General features: G+C 43.7%; 1 protein-coding gene across 13 annotated transcripts in view; it reads left to right on the top strand.

The window, feature by feature from the left end:
- The first annotated feature begins 3,802 nt into the window (after window positions 1-3,802).
- The window catches only part of PICALM (phosphatidylinositol binding clathrin assembly protein), a 592,332-nt gene continuing 582,123 nt past the window's right edge, over window positions 3,803-14,011 (top strand). For 11 of the 13 annotated variants that reach the window (XM_085623155.1, XM_085623158.1, XM_085623160.1 and 8 more), the window contains exon 1: window positions 3,860-4,505. In XM_085623155.1, coding sequence (XP_085479281.1) covers window positions 4,376-4,505 — 130 coding nt within the window. In that variant the 5' untranslated portion in view covers window positions 3,860-4,375. Of the gene's footprint in view, window positions 4,506-14,011 lie in introns of all 13 variants that reach the window. The other 2 variants (XM_085623164.1, XM_085623165.1) reach the window with 1 other exon arrangement.

The raw sequence follows: 14,011 nt of genomic DNA on the forward strand, positions 1-14,011 counted from the left end.
CTCCCCAAAGACTGTCCCGCTACCTCCTACCCCCCCCCCCCCGAGACTCTATGAGCTCGTGCTCTACTTGTATATATTTGCCTTGCTGATCATAAAGATCCTACGACTCCGATTTGATAAAGATTTGTTCTTAAGAACTCACGGTGTGGCGTCTCTTTGTCGTGTGGTGCCGAGTGTACGATCCTAGATACGAGATTCCTCCCCTGAGGAGTCTCCCGCCAGTGCCCGGCTACGATACCTCAAGGGTTGGTCTCAGGATAGTCAGGGCCCCCTCCGGGCTCCTCTGAGGTCGCCTTCTAACAAGACCCAATCAGCAATCGCCCCATTCGTTCCCTTGCAGCCGTCCAATCCCCGTCATCCAGTCCACGCACCGGCGTTCCAATGATCAACAAGGTCGGGGAGAGGGGATGTAGGGCGGGCACACCAGTTGAAGTGGCATGCAACAGAGAAATCAACGTCTGTGTTGTAGGCATAAGCAAAGGGGGGGGAGAGAAGATGTTAGAGCAATAGGCACAGCAGAAAGGCATGCAGGCGCGACAGGTGAAGCCGAAGAAGAAACAGGAGGCGCTCAAGTCGAAGTAGCCACGTCAATAGCAGAAGAACAAGAGGCAGGAGAAAGAGAGACAAAAGGCTGGGGCTGTGGGACAGCTGGATATATTCTCTGCGCAGCATATGGAGGTGGGGGTCGTATATCTAACAGATCCTCTACAAAAGGGTCACCTTCTTCTCGAGCAACTTAAGATTCATCACATTGCAACCTAAACTTCGGTCAGCACACTCTATACCCCTCTCTATTTTCTCTCTATCATACGCTACTGCCTTCTGTGTTATTGTCTGTATCTTTCCTCTTCAAGCCTCCTTTTCTGCTTTCATTCATCTCTGTTTAGTTTCTTTTTGCCCTACCTGGAGATAATCAAACATCGATTGCCTACTCCTTTTTGCAAACAATTTACCCTGCAGGAAATTCAATATCTGTTCATCAAAAGGTACCTGTTAACGGCCACTGCAACTCGGCATTGTCCCGTGGTCTATTTGTGCCATAATGTACTAAATATAATAGGGCCAAGGCTGTGCTTAACTCACGTCATAGATTGGGGTGCCTTCTGGAGACGCAGGTTGCCTCTCCTCCAATCGAGCATCAGCAGAACAACAAGGACATCTCAAATAGCACAACTTACTAAAACATGGCATCTCAAAAGGAGAAACAGATTTGCTATTCGTACCAGACGAATAACTTACCAATATCTTTCCGAAGGTCGGCCCTCGGACCGCATGAAGCAAAGAAACACCGAAAGTCAGTCCTTAGACTGCACCAAATATACTGGTTCACAGAACAGACGCAAACATTACGGTGTCAACACTGTAGCATCGAGTGGCGGTAACAAATGGTTTCCGAAACTGCGGCAGATTGAGTCATACGCTTGGCAGTGGGTTTCAGGATATCGAGTGCTTTTGAGATTCACAGCACCCATAAAAGTCGAAGGCCAGTTCAGCTTGTTCCCCCTTCGTCCCAACAGTGGCAAATCTGATGAAAAAAAAACCGGTTGATTAACAGATCATACCAATGTGTGCATAATTGAGAAGCCCTCATGAGAGCCCCTGGAGATCCCATAGGGTTTGAAACGTGTCGGCATGTGCAATAATAGGCATTAAGACCACGATAGAAGGGTTGTTAGATACTGAGGAACGTTGAATGCAATTGGTGTTCCCAGGTTCAAGAACTGATTTGTATTTACCAGCTACAATGAATTAAGTTGTATGGATCAGTATCAGATGAGTCATTGGTTTATGAACTATATTGATGTTATTGTTTTTGTCAAATGTATGCACTATGTATTGTGATAAATGTTGCAAAAGTATATGAATAGGTGTAAATAGTGGAATTAATGTGATATGTGTTGGACCAGAAGGATTAGAAGTCTTTTTGCACCTACGTTCTTCTGAATGTATATAATTTTGAAAAGATAAAAAGCTACTAAAAAGAAAAAAGGTTTAAAAAATAACCTAATCATATAAAATTATTCAATGTGATTATTGCAATATGGAAATTGCATGAATCAATCAGAATACCGGGTTCCCCTTCATTTTACTTATTGAATACGGCCCTACCTGGTATCTGTCCTTTAGGGCCTTTCCCCTTTCTTAACATTGAAAGAAGAGCTTCTTTCTGAGATTTATTTAGCAGCCAAGCGTTCTGAATTACATGAAGATCACATTTTAATGTGAACAGCACAGCTGCTGATACCCTCCTATCTAACTCAGTTGGTAGTGTGATGTTTTCTTATCTAGATCTTGTTCTCGGGAAAAGGCAGAATGCTTACTGGCAAATTCAAACAGGATATTGGCAGAGGTATTTGATGCTTATATAGAAGTGGCACGAACACTTTAATAAAGGCAGGGAGGAGCACTTGGTAATCAAATGTAACAATATATTTATGAGGGGTGAGGAGAGGAGGAGGACAGTACAGGCAGCTAAGAGTTTACCCAGGGGCATTACGCCCTGCTGAGAAAACATGAACAGGATCTTACCTGCAAGTACTTGGTCCTTCTTTGGAAAATAACTTAACCACCACATGCTCAAGATCACACACTGTGCCAACAACTTTATGAGATTTCTAGGAATTCCCATGAGCCAAAAGTTCTATGAGAGTTTAGGGAATTCCAATGGGGGAGACTGTTGGGAGGGGGGGGCAAGAGGTTCGTGGTTGTGAAACTTGTTTTTAATCATTTTCAATCCTAACATGCAGCACTCCAGGTTTTTCTAGTACTTTAACTCTAAAACACCAAATGTACCTCATTTATGTCCTGCAGGACCTTTACTACTTAATTACCAAGATCCGGACACAGCTTTACCACTGTATCTAAGTCAATAGCAAATCTCGGCTATTTTAATATTGGGATCCAGTCACAGATCGCCCGATGCATTAGCACGATTGTTCAGTCAGTTAAGCAGTTGCTGCTGAGATAGGGGTGCACCTTGCAGCTCACAGGCTGAGATCCGAGCAAAGCGGAGTCTCCTTCCAGCCTTCTGAAGATTATCAAATACTTGTCATTAAATTAAATAACATGATACCATTTACCACAACTTTCACAGACGGTTTCGTGTGAGATATCGGTCAGCCCACTATAGAGTATAATGTAAGACATAATGTTTTGACTACTCTAAGCAAATGTACATTTCAATAATGAAATACATTTGAGAGGCCACCCCAAATGCAACAAAAGCGATTTTAATGCCTAATCTGTACGAAGAATTACATACAGCTTCAAAGTACTTTAAGGAGCACCATTCATCACTATTTACAAAGGAATCCCTTGGAGGACAGTATTGGAAAGTGGTCGTTATATATTCAGGTCCGTGTACTGTTGTTTGTCGATCTTTAAAATTAGACAAATTGTCGAAATTTCCACGAATGGACAAATACCTAATATTCCCGAGACCCAGAGACTGCATTTGCAGCGCTGCGTAAATATTACCCAAAATGTTGTCTTGGAAAGTTGGCAGGTATTAGATATATATCTATTAGTATACTGTCGCGAAAGCAAATCTGAAGTGCTGTGCAGCAATCACAAATAGAAGAAAAATAAAAGCTGACATGTTACAACTTCGAAAGGGGTGGTAAAAGTTCATGAACATGAAAAGATGCTTTACAAACCAACAACATGCAGCCTCAAAATTAAAGCTCAGACAGGTACAACAAAGAACGCATGCCAGTATTCTCCAATGAGCTTTCATGTGTTGGAATGCCTGTGCTCTCCGTGGGGCGGGGCAGGCCTAGGGCCCCGTAATTATTTGTGCCTCATTTCAGCACTAGAGCCTGCGGAAGGCACACCCAGCTCGCTGCAGTTCCTGTCCCCCAGGGGCTGGCGATACCGGCAGGAGAGGCGGGTCGAACTGACAAGGAGAGCGGAGCCAACCTGGCAGGGAGGGAGGGAGGCTGGCGGAGGGGAGCGTGCAGGCGCTGGGCTGGGACTGCGAGGAGAGGAGGATGACGTGACTCCGGGCGCCTGGAACATCCGAGGAGGAGCCTGGTCGCCATTTTCCTCGTTCTGCAGCTACCCGTCTATTAAAACCCCAGACGAGGCTGACTAGGCAGGAGGGTCACCTGCCATCTAGGAGATGAGGGACGGGCGCGCCCGCCCCTCTGTAACCGCGCAGCCGTAAAAAAGACATAATAAGAACGCAGGTTACTTCTAAACGGGTTTCTTTTTTAGTTTTCAACACCACTTTGTATACATTTTTTTTTTAACACAACGCGCTTGTGGTTTGGGCTTCTAAAAGGAGGCGAAAAAGAGGATTTTTTATATTGTTTCCTTTTCTTCGCGGCTTGTATCAGTTCGCACTGGCTGCGGACCACAGGAGGGGGAAAACAAGATGTCCGGGCAGAGCATCACGGACCGCATCACAGCGGCGCAGCACATCGTAGCGGGTTCGGCTGTCACCAAGACGGTGTGCAAGGCCACCACTCACGAACTCATGGGCCCCAAGAAAAAGCACCTGGACTGTGAGTACCCAGCGCGCGCCGCTGACGCAGGGGGAGGGCAGCAACCGCCGCCCCACGCGCGCGCTGCTGACGCAAGGGGAGGGCAACGCCCGCACGGAGGAAACGCAGCGTCACCTGCGAGAGGGCTGGTGGCGACCTGGGTGCTATTGTGAGGGTATTTGACCATCTTAGGTCACATTTATAGAACCGCTCAGCGCTTCTGGTGCACTCAGTTGTGTCACAAACTGTCACCTCCGACCAGCAAATATGTTGTGCATTTAATAAAATCTTATATAAGTTTTTTTCTTTTGCACGGGTGATGGAGATATGTTGAGGGGTAGATAGTAAGAAAACTTACCTTAGTAACCCATTTGAAGTGTCTCGCTTTATCATTACCCGACTCTTGTGCGTACCTTTAACTTCGTTTGCAGTGACACTTTAAAGCATCCACACGGTCCTTATAAAAATACACAGTTCTCGTCCCTGCTGTATGTCACAATACAAAATGTGTTACTATACAACATCTTTGTTAAGAAAATCCACAGCTTTATGGGAGATCAAGTTATCTTTTTCGTAGATGTCAAGTGTCTCTTACTGAAATCTCCATCTATTGCAAGCCGGACAGGGTTGGACTGGGACAGAAAATTGGTTCGGACTCTAAAATAAAAGTGCCCCCGCAGACCATAAAACAAGCTCACAATCAACCAGAAACCCGGCACACACGCACTGCTCTGTCAGACCAGCCCACAGGTCACTCACTGACTGATTGCCCTATCGGCCTGCCCGACCTTGAAGCCGCCTTTTAAACTTCGAACATTCTAAGTTAGCGTAATCAGTTAACTTTTCCCAGCACTTACATAAAAGCGCATGTATAATTTCTCCGGATGGATCAAGTGACACCTAACTGCTTTCCGCATTTGTCTGTAGCCATACTCGGTTGCAGTCAATAACTATTGCTTATGCACCTTTTTAATTGAAAGCTTGTAGTCATGCGCGTCACCCGTTTTGTTTAAATTTATTTTTTGGTAGTTACCGGCATCTTCAGAAAATGCATCGAAATCTCTGTTTTGTCCTGTCGTGACTAAAAACGTTCTAATTTGTACAGGATAACAACCTTTAGTAAACATTTATCTGTATGGCAGTCTGAGGTTTTGATTACCCCTGCTAGTTACACCATTCCTGGACTCCTTAGTAGAGATATTTCTACTTTGGAGCACATTATGTGCACTCACCACTGGCGAGTAGCAAAATATCAAAAGGAAACATTTTGAAGGAACAGTGATTTCATTTGTAACTTACCAAGTCCTTTTGGATCAGTTTGCAACTGGAAACTGTTAATGTTGCTTGATGGCTCATCCGGTGTTTTACTTTAGCCGTTCACTTTGAACTTGCATAGCATGGAATCATCTACAATGTTCTCTAACTACATTGGCTCTGTTGCTCTCATACAGCGCTTACAACTTATGCATCATCTTCATTGTAGAATGTGTGTCTGTAGCCTGTGTGTTCAAGTCTTGAGAAAACGTGTGCTGCAAAATAGTAAGGGTTGCTGAAAGGAAAGAGATGGAAACCCCTAGAAATGTGTCCCTAAACAGAGGCAAGTGCCAGCAATACCTTCGTGAATACAAAATTTATTTCCAGCAACTTGGTCACACGTTCACATTCTAAAAAGAAAACATCATTTTAAAATGAGCGCCCCATAGAAACATTTGGATGAATCTTTTTTCCCAAGTTCAAGGACCATGACCAGTGCATTACATTGAAACCAGCTTTGTAATGACCTAGAAGAGGACTGAACAAGCAGAATGTGCAGCTCTTGTCCGATTACCGGACTCTCCTATGCAGAACTGTCACCACCTCTCAAGCCAAGGTGGTTTTATTTTAGAAGTCTGATATGACTTTCAGGTGACTGTTATTCGATTTACTAACCTACTACGAATGCAAAGATTTCTTAAAAGCAGCTTGTTGGATTTCGATTGCCTGTTATCGTCCAAAGCCACTTTTCATGGGAGGCAACTACTGGTGGTACACCGATGAGTATGGAGTGAAACTGGTTACCATATGTTTGGCTTTGTGTTTTGTAGTCCTCTCATTGTGGCGTGGTTAGTTATAGGTTGCCATATATCTGTGGATTTGTTTACTTATTTATTTCTTTGGCTTGTGGGCCACACCTACCGTGTGATCTTCCAGCTAGTTTTGTTAGAATGGGATATTCCTTCAAAGCCCTACTTCGGACATACTTGTCAGAACAGCTGTTCTTTCTGGGTAATAGTCAACGAGGTTTTCATCAAAAGAACCCCCCCATCCTTTCCTATTTCCGGAGTTCCAGTCACTCCTTTGTGTTCCTATATGTGAGTGGTGTGACTAATTGCAAGAACCGCTAACAGGGAAGTATGCATGAAGATAATGGGGCTCACAGGTTCACAGTCAATGTCAGCAGTCATTCCCCCTTCCCGTTTCTCCTGTGCACTACTGGACTTCTATTTCCTGCTGCTTGGTGGCTATAAATGCCAGCATTCTATTGATTCCAACGCCATCTAAATTCGAAATTAGCTATATACTGATTTGTAATGAATAGATCATAATTATAAATTCGTCCAAAACTAGCAGATGTGAGCGACCCTGTCTAAACTTTTGTTCAACCTAAGTGAAGAGTAAAGAAGATATCAAACGCCTCTGAGATTTATACACTTTGAAATGTTAACCAGCAGGACGCTTAGGACAGTGTGAGGAAAAGCACACTTGGTCCTTCACTACCACATTATAAAGCATCTATTCCTTTTTCACTTACAATACCCCACACAAGAGCTCCACTTGGTTGATACTATAATCTTTTAGGGAACTATACACTTAGGACTTTTAACAATATTTGCTGTATGTACTTGGGACCTGCATACATACAGTATTGTTCTCTTCTGTGCACCGGCCTACGTAGAGCGAATACTAAATAAAAACACAAACGAACGCTAATGACTACTGAACCTTCCTCATCTTTATCACCATTTCTTCATTTGTGAAAAAAAATAAGTATAATGCCATAAAGCTCTTCTTGGGAGCTCACTAGCACTGCTGCAGAATACTGGGGTCACCAAAGACATCGACTACTAAGGCTGACTTGTATTGATCTCACTTCATCTCTCTCTCTCTTTCTCTCTTTCTCTTTCTCTTTCTCTCTCTCTCTCCCATTCTTTCTCTCTCTCTCTCTCGTGAGTCGTTGGGACAGTGCACTCCCAGTTGTTCAGACTGTCCCTCCTGGGGTGTAGCCAAATTTTGTTTTGGCATTTCTGCTTTCTGTTCATCGGAGAAGGAATCCCTCATATATTGTTCAAACAAAATTGACAAATGCTTTGTTTTTGGGGCCTTTTTAACACCAGTGGTTTCTGGACATTTAAAAAAAAAAAATATTTCCTTCAGAGCACTTTTGTCCCATGCAGGTGGTGTTAAGCTTGGTATTCTAGTCACATGCTTTTTAATAGAATGCTGTTAAGTATGATTGCTTTTAAGTATGATTCCTTTTACGATAGAGAATGCTTATCTCAGAAATCGGAGGAGGCTTGTGCCTGGTTTGTCCCTGGCAGCACGCTTGACTACTATAAAGTACTAATTTTGTAGTAGTTATACGTGGACAAATGTGCATTGCATAGGTTATCGCAGTGCAGGTGTTGCAAACCTTTTCAGGTTGCATTGGAAAGGGGGAGCAAATGAGGCATATTGCCATCCTTGTGACTTGCAAAGTGAATAAACCCTTTCTTTGCTCCTGCGCTTCCAGTGCTAAGCATTGAGGATGAAGATATCGGTGATCATTTGCCACGCAGAATCTGTGTATGGCGGGAAGCTTTTGTCAGTGCCAGTGGCATTGCTGCCATTTGGGGTAGCAGACAGCAGTCCGTTCCACAGACTGATGCTTGAACCCCCAGTGACTATGTTACAAAGAGCTACCTTTTCAGAACTGTGACCATCCCCTCCAGCTCCAGGCCTATAAGGCTGAGCTGTCTCAGTGCTGGAGCAAGGAACGCGGGTAATACATACTAGCCATAGCGGCAATGCCACTGACACCAAGGTAATAATACTAATAATTAGTCTCTAGTGCTGTATTATTCATCGGTCAAATACCAGATCTAAATGGGTAAATTATGAGTTTTTAAAATACTAAAATTTATGACTCAAAAACACACTTTTCTACTGCATACAGTAGAGCTAGTCACGGGTAGCTAGAAAGCTACCAGTAGTTAATGAACTACTTGTTGGAGAAGCCTGCTGCCTTCTCTACTGTGAGCAGTGAGATTAGTAGTTGCCCTCTGAAGCCTTAATTTTCATGAGGCAGTGTTCACCTGACAATGTACAACCTCTTTGGACAGAGGAGGAAGAGAGCATCTTCCAAATGCAACTTTTTAAGCTGTTTACAACATTTTGCGCATGAGCATTCTTTAATCAAACTTACGAGCTATACAATCAAACCTTCTCTAGGGTGATACTTTGTTCTACACTTGCTTTTTCAAACATCCCATCAAATAGGATGCGTTCGACCAGTTTCTATGGAAATATAGATTTATTTTTTTTAATGAGATGTACTACCACAAAAACTATCTTAGGGAGTAATCAAATAGATGTGGGACATCACATTTTTCTTGCATTACTGAGACGAAAGCTAAGGTTGTAAGTTCTGACAATATATCCCTTTCCACTGCTAGAGATGTAAGTGGTGTTGGTACTGGGTTATATCCTTTTACCTTGGCCAAACACCTAAACTATACCCACTTCCTGAAGTGGTGATGCTCTAATGCCAGCATTCGGTTTCAAAGCAAGGTGTGCACCGGCTAGTACTCACAATTGCAAGCGTTTGGAAAGTAAAAGCAGAACAGGAAACATTTGAGTGAATCCGGGAAGGACGAAATACTGTGATCTTATGATTTTTCCTCTTCGGTTGGTTCCCCTGTTCTAAAGACTTTGAGAAAGCAGGATGCAAAATATTATTTGTGCACTTATGTGGAAGAACTGCTTATTAAAAAAGCAAGAAGTCATTATGCAAACAGTGTTTGATCTATTTGTATTTCCATTAGATATGATTAAGAAGATATTTACTACTATGGCCCCTTACATTCCTAATGTCTAAACCCTCCCTTGTGCATCGACTGCAGACCACATGTTCCTGGCAGAGTGGAAGAGGCTTTTGCCTGAATGTGTTCTTACGTCATCCACAGTGAGAAATTATTAGCATAGGAATGTGCATAGCCCAGTCCACTCTGTGAACTGGGTTAATAATTACAGTTGTTTCTGATTTAACATTTACTGGTGGTGCCACGAGTGTGTGTGTGTGTATATATCTACTGGTGTATTATGGTGAGAAAGTGATTTAAGTTTAGCAGTTAAACTGGACCGTTTAATAAGCCTTCCCTACTGCGTCTTGTTTTTATTTGTGTTGCTTTATATTTTTTGTTCTGGCTCGAGGCACCTGTGAAAGGTGCAGAATCTTTGCAGTTAAATCCGAAGCCCTTCTCTTGAGTCCCAGCATAAGGACATTCCTAGGCGCTGATCAGGGTTTTTTTTTTCCATACCATTTCAGGCATTTTATTTCTTGCTTAGATTGACATTAAGCAAGCATATGACTGCTCGATTACGGCTTACGGGTCTGAAAACATATTTTTCTGATATTGGACTATATATACCACAACCTTGTGCAATGTAGTGTACTGTACAATTGCTGCTTGGCAACCATATCTGACGTTTTGTAAATTCAAGACACTTCCTCTTTTGCCGCACACCGTTGCTCAAGGGTGAACTTAGCAGGTGACTTCCTCCACTACTACATGAAGGTGTCCTGTCAAGGCAGGAGCTTCTTGGAAATCTTGGTAACCATTTTACAGCCAGTGCAGCCTCAAGTTGTTGGGTAGAAAAGAGACAGTAATGCCTTCGGTAGCTGCACGCTAAATAATCTGTGAGCTACTGCTCCTTCTTACTTGATAGGCTAGAGTGTGTGGGGGAGCAGTGGCCACTTATATAACCAGTCCTGGTCTATAACTTCATACCAGCCCTGCATGGCACTAAGCAAGTGTAGCAAGTTATCCCAGCTCTTCCTGTGGGAATTGTGAAGCTCCCACCTCCCCAAGAATAATTGAGGAAAACATCTCAAGGCATTTTATTTCTCATTTTTTCAAGCATGTTGGTTAAAAGCCATACAGCTTACATGCAGTTCTGGAGGAGAATTAATGAAACATTCTGAAAATCCAGAGCCTGTCTACTAGGTGCACAAGAGCAAAATTTCTCTGCAGCAACGTGAGTTTTTACACATTGTCTCTTTCTTTCTATCCTTTTCATTTTCAATGCCTTTTATTATACCCCAAATCATCTTTTTTGTTGTTTTGGTCTCACCTGCTTACATCACAAGCTGCCTGGTTGCGAAAGACCTGTTGTGAACGTATAGTGGACCTACAGCCTGCCGATTGCTTACAATTGGTTGGTTTAATTGTCCGTCTCACCTGCTTGCTGCTTTTTTTTTATGCCAAAATAGCATAAGTACCTCAACGGGCACCCAATAGAAATACACATGAAAATAAAAACTCATCTGCCTGCTTCTTAATCGTTGGTTTGTCTTCTTCTTTTCTTCTTTCTTCTTTCTTCTTTCTTCTTCCTCCCTTCCTCTGCTCACATTTAGGGAACTGCATATTTCTTTTTCATTCAGGGCTCCATGAGGGTGAATGTTTTCTAGCTCTTTCCATCATGTGCTGGTTACTCTCCTCAAATACCCCCTTGAGCTGTAGCGCTTCCTACCCTTCCAGTCTAGTCTCTAAAAGAACCTCAATCGAGATGGTTTGGGGGTATTTCAGAAAAGCAAACTATAAGGGGTTGTTTTTGTTTTATCTCCTTCAGTCCACTTATTGCATGGAAGCACACCCCGTGGCACTGAAATGCCTCTAGGACTCTGTGCAGAGGGCCATTTGCTGCATTCACTCAGTTGGCATCTGAGGGAAAAGGTATACTTAGTGTGACTTCTCATGTAAGCCCATAAATCTGCTCCCAGTACTGCTCCACAGGACCAACTGAATGGTTCCACCCAAAAGGCCTCTTTCAGACTGCTGTGTTGAAATCATTCACAAAAACCTCCTGGGAAATAACATATGTGCACTGTATTGAGCCTGTGTTTGTGCCCAATACCAAGATAGGACCCATGCAATGGGGAATTTGCAAAAACTGCAGTTTCAGCTGATTTTAGCACTCTGTATTATCCTTAATACACTGTTATACACATGCAATTTCCTCCAGATTTCACATGGAGGAAATTGTGTGTGTACAATCCCAAGGACTGAGTGCAATTTATGCAAAATCCAATTGGAAATAAACAACAGTGTTTGACCCCAATTGTAGATTTAGCACTGCACTCAAAATGAGACTGGAAAGTGTCCCTTTCTCACTCCTAAAATGTGCCATTCCTTCCACACTCTCAGGAGGAGTGACTCTGTAGTAGAGGATTATTATATTTTTTGTATATAGTCTTTATTGAGTTTTCCATAACATACATTTCAAATTCAGCACCATATTTGTACCATATACAGTTTCTTGAAGGACAAATAATAGAAAAGTGAATTCGGAAAACAATTCGCCCAACTCCCCTGCTCTATTCTGTCTCTATCCTTCCATAGAAATAGTAAAGGCGGAAACAATTTGGCTAACTTCCCCACCGCTCCATTCTGTCTCTATCCTGCCATAGAGATTGTGTATTGCGTCATCAGGAGCAGTGTAATAGTTTAATACTGCAACAGCGCCCGACCCCCCCCTCCTCTTGGATGGTTCCATAGGGCTTCCGTCTTCGCCAGAGGTGTCAAGTCTAGCTATCCCTCCTGTCCGTTTCAGGCTGTAAGTCGTAACCATCACTGCAATCACTCCAGAATCCCTTACTCTGCCAGTACACTCAAGATGGTTGGGCGTCCCAGACATAAACTTCCAACCGAGTTTCTTCTTCTTCAGCGTTGAGAGCAGCCCCAACAGCACCTGCCTGATATCCAGCTGAGTTGCCCACCTGGTGGCCCTATTGAGTCCCTCCACAACCTCCTGACAGATCTGTATTATGGTCTGCCATTCCCATGCCACATGCACAAATTCAGCCTCTTCTCCCCCCCCCCCCCCCAGTGGGATCACCTTGCCGCATGTGCTGGATATATAATGTGTAGGTTTTTGGAGTGAGGTCTAATTGATGTATGTCGTTGTATTCTTTCAATTTAAATTGGGCGTTTGATTATAGTGTCTGCACCCCCGTGTACTTTCTCCCACTCTAGCTATCAGTGGCTCGTTTGTCCTTTCACCCCATTTCTCCTGAGCCTTACACGAGGTAGTGGGAGGTCCTCCTGTAGAGCTTGTTATAGTAGTGATATCAGTCTCCTCCCTCCCACCATGGTCAGTATCATTGTTAGTGTCTGCAGCTGGTCAGGGACCTCTGGGAAGCACGTCCAGAGCTCTTGCACTGTAGACGACCATTTTGCATATTGCAAGTATTGTCCGGTAACCAGGGCAAAGGTTTCAATGGCCCCTTCTCTGGCAAGGAACCGTCCCTCAGGAAAGAGGTCACATAGGGTATTATATCCACCCCTTATCCATTGTTCTACAGCAATGGCCGTATCCATTTTCACAAACGGCTGCAAGGACCATATGTGTATATCCGGTACATACGGGCCGCCTAATCACCGCACGTTCCCAGAGTCTACAGACTAATTTTATCACATGCGTCTGGTGGCGCTCTTCCCCCCCTTTCAGGTACTGGCAGCGGGTCTGTACCATATGAGCCTTTTAGAAGTCTTTTCCCAGTTATCGTCCGGGTCCAGCCAGTTTATCGCATGCTGTAAGTGTGACGTCATGTAATACAATTTATATGGGGCCTTTCTACCCCCCGCCCCCCCCAACCAGGTCAGTTAAATCATGGAGAACCCAATTTGTCTTCTCTTATGATGTCATGCCAGACAATGGCAACAACCTCAAGGGGTCTCTCTTAGGGTCAAATAGCTAAAAAACAAAATTGATTACTAAGAGTGACTAACCTGATCTGAACGACTGGTAAAATATGCAATTTCTAAAGTCACCACTTACAAAAGACAGGATGATAATATACTCACAAGGTCAGTATTATGGCTAAACGGCTAAAACTCCCGGGGGGCGGGTTTACCTGAAAAATTTGATCAGAACACAGGCACTTTAAATGACAAACTTGGAAATATACAAGGAAGCCCTGACGAGATGTAGACTCCCAGACACCATTCGGAATACTCTCTGCAACATGTGCTGACTCTCCCACATGCAGCATGCCCCACACCGTTCGGACGACGCCGGATGATGGCGCCCTGGGGGATTGAGGTGAGGAAGATGCAGCATGTGGTGTCCCATTACGCTGTAGGCCATGTATATTTTCTGACCGCCTTCATCCGTCAGAGTACATAAGCCATTGGCTCCATGGCCAGGGTGAACAGTAAAAGTGACGGGACATCCCTGTTGGGTACCCCTCTGGAGCGTGAACCTCTCTGATATCATTCCCCCAGTTCGAA

The sequence above is a fragment of the Triturus cristatus genome, chromosome 8 (genome assembly GCF_964204655.1).
Source record: "Triturus cristatus chromosome 8, aTriCri1.1, whole genome shotgun sequence".
NCBI lineage: Eukaryota > Metazoa > Chordata > Amphibia > Caudata > Salamandridae > Triturus > Triturus cristatus.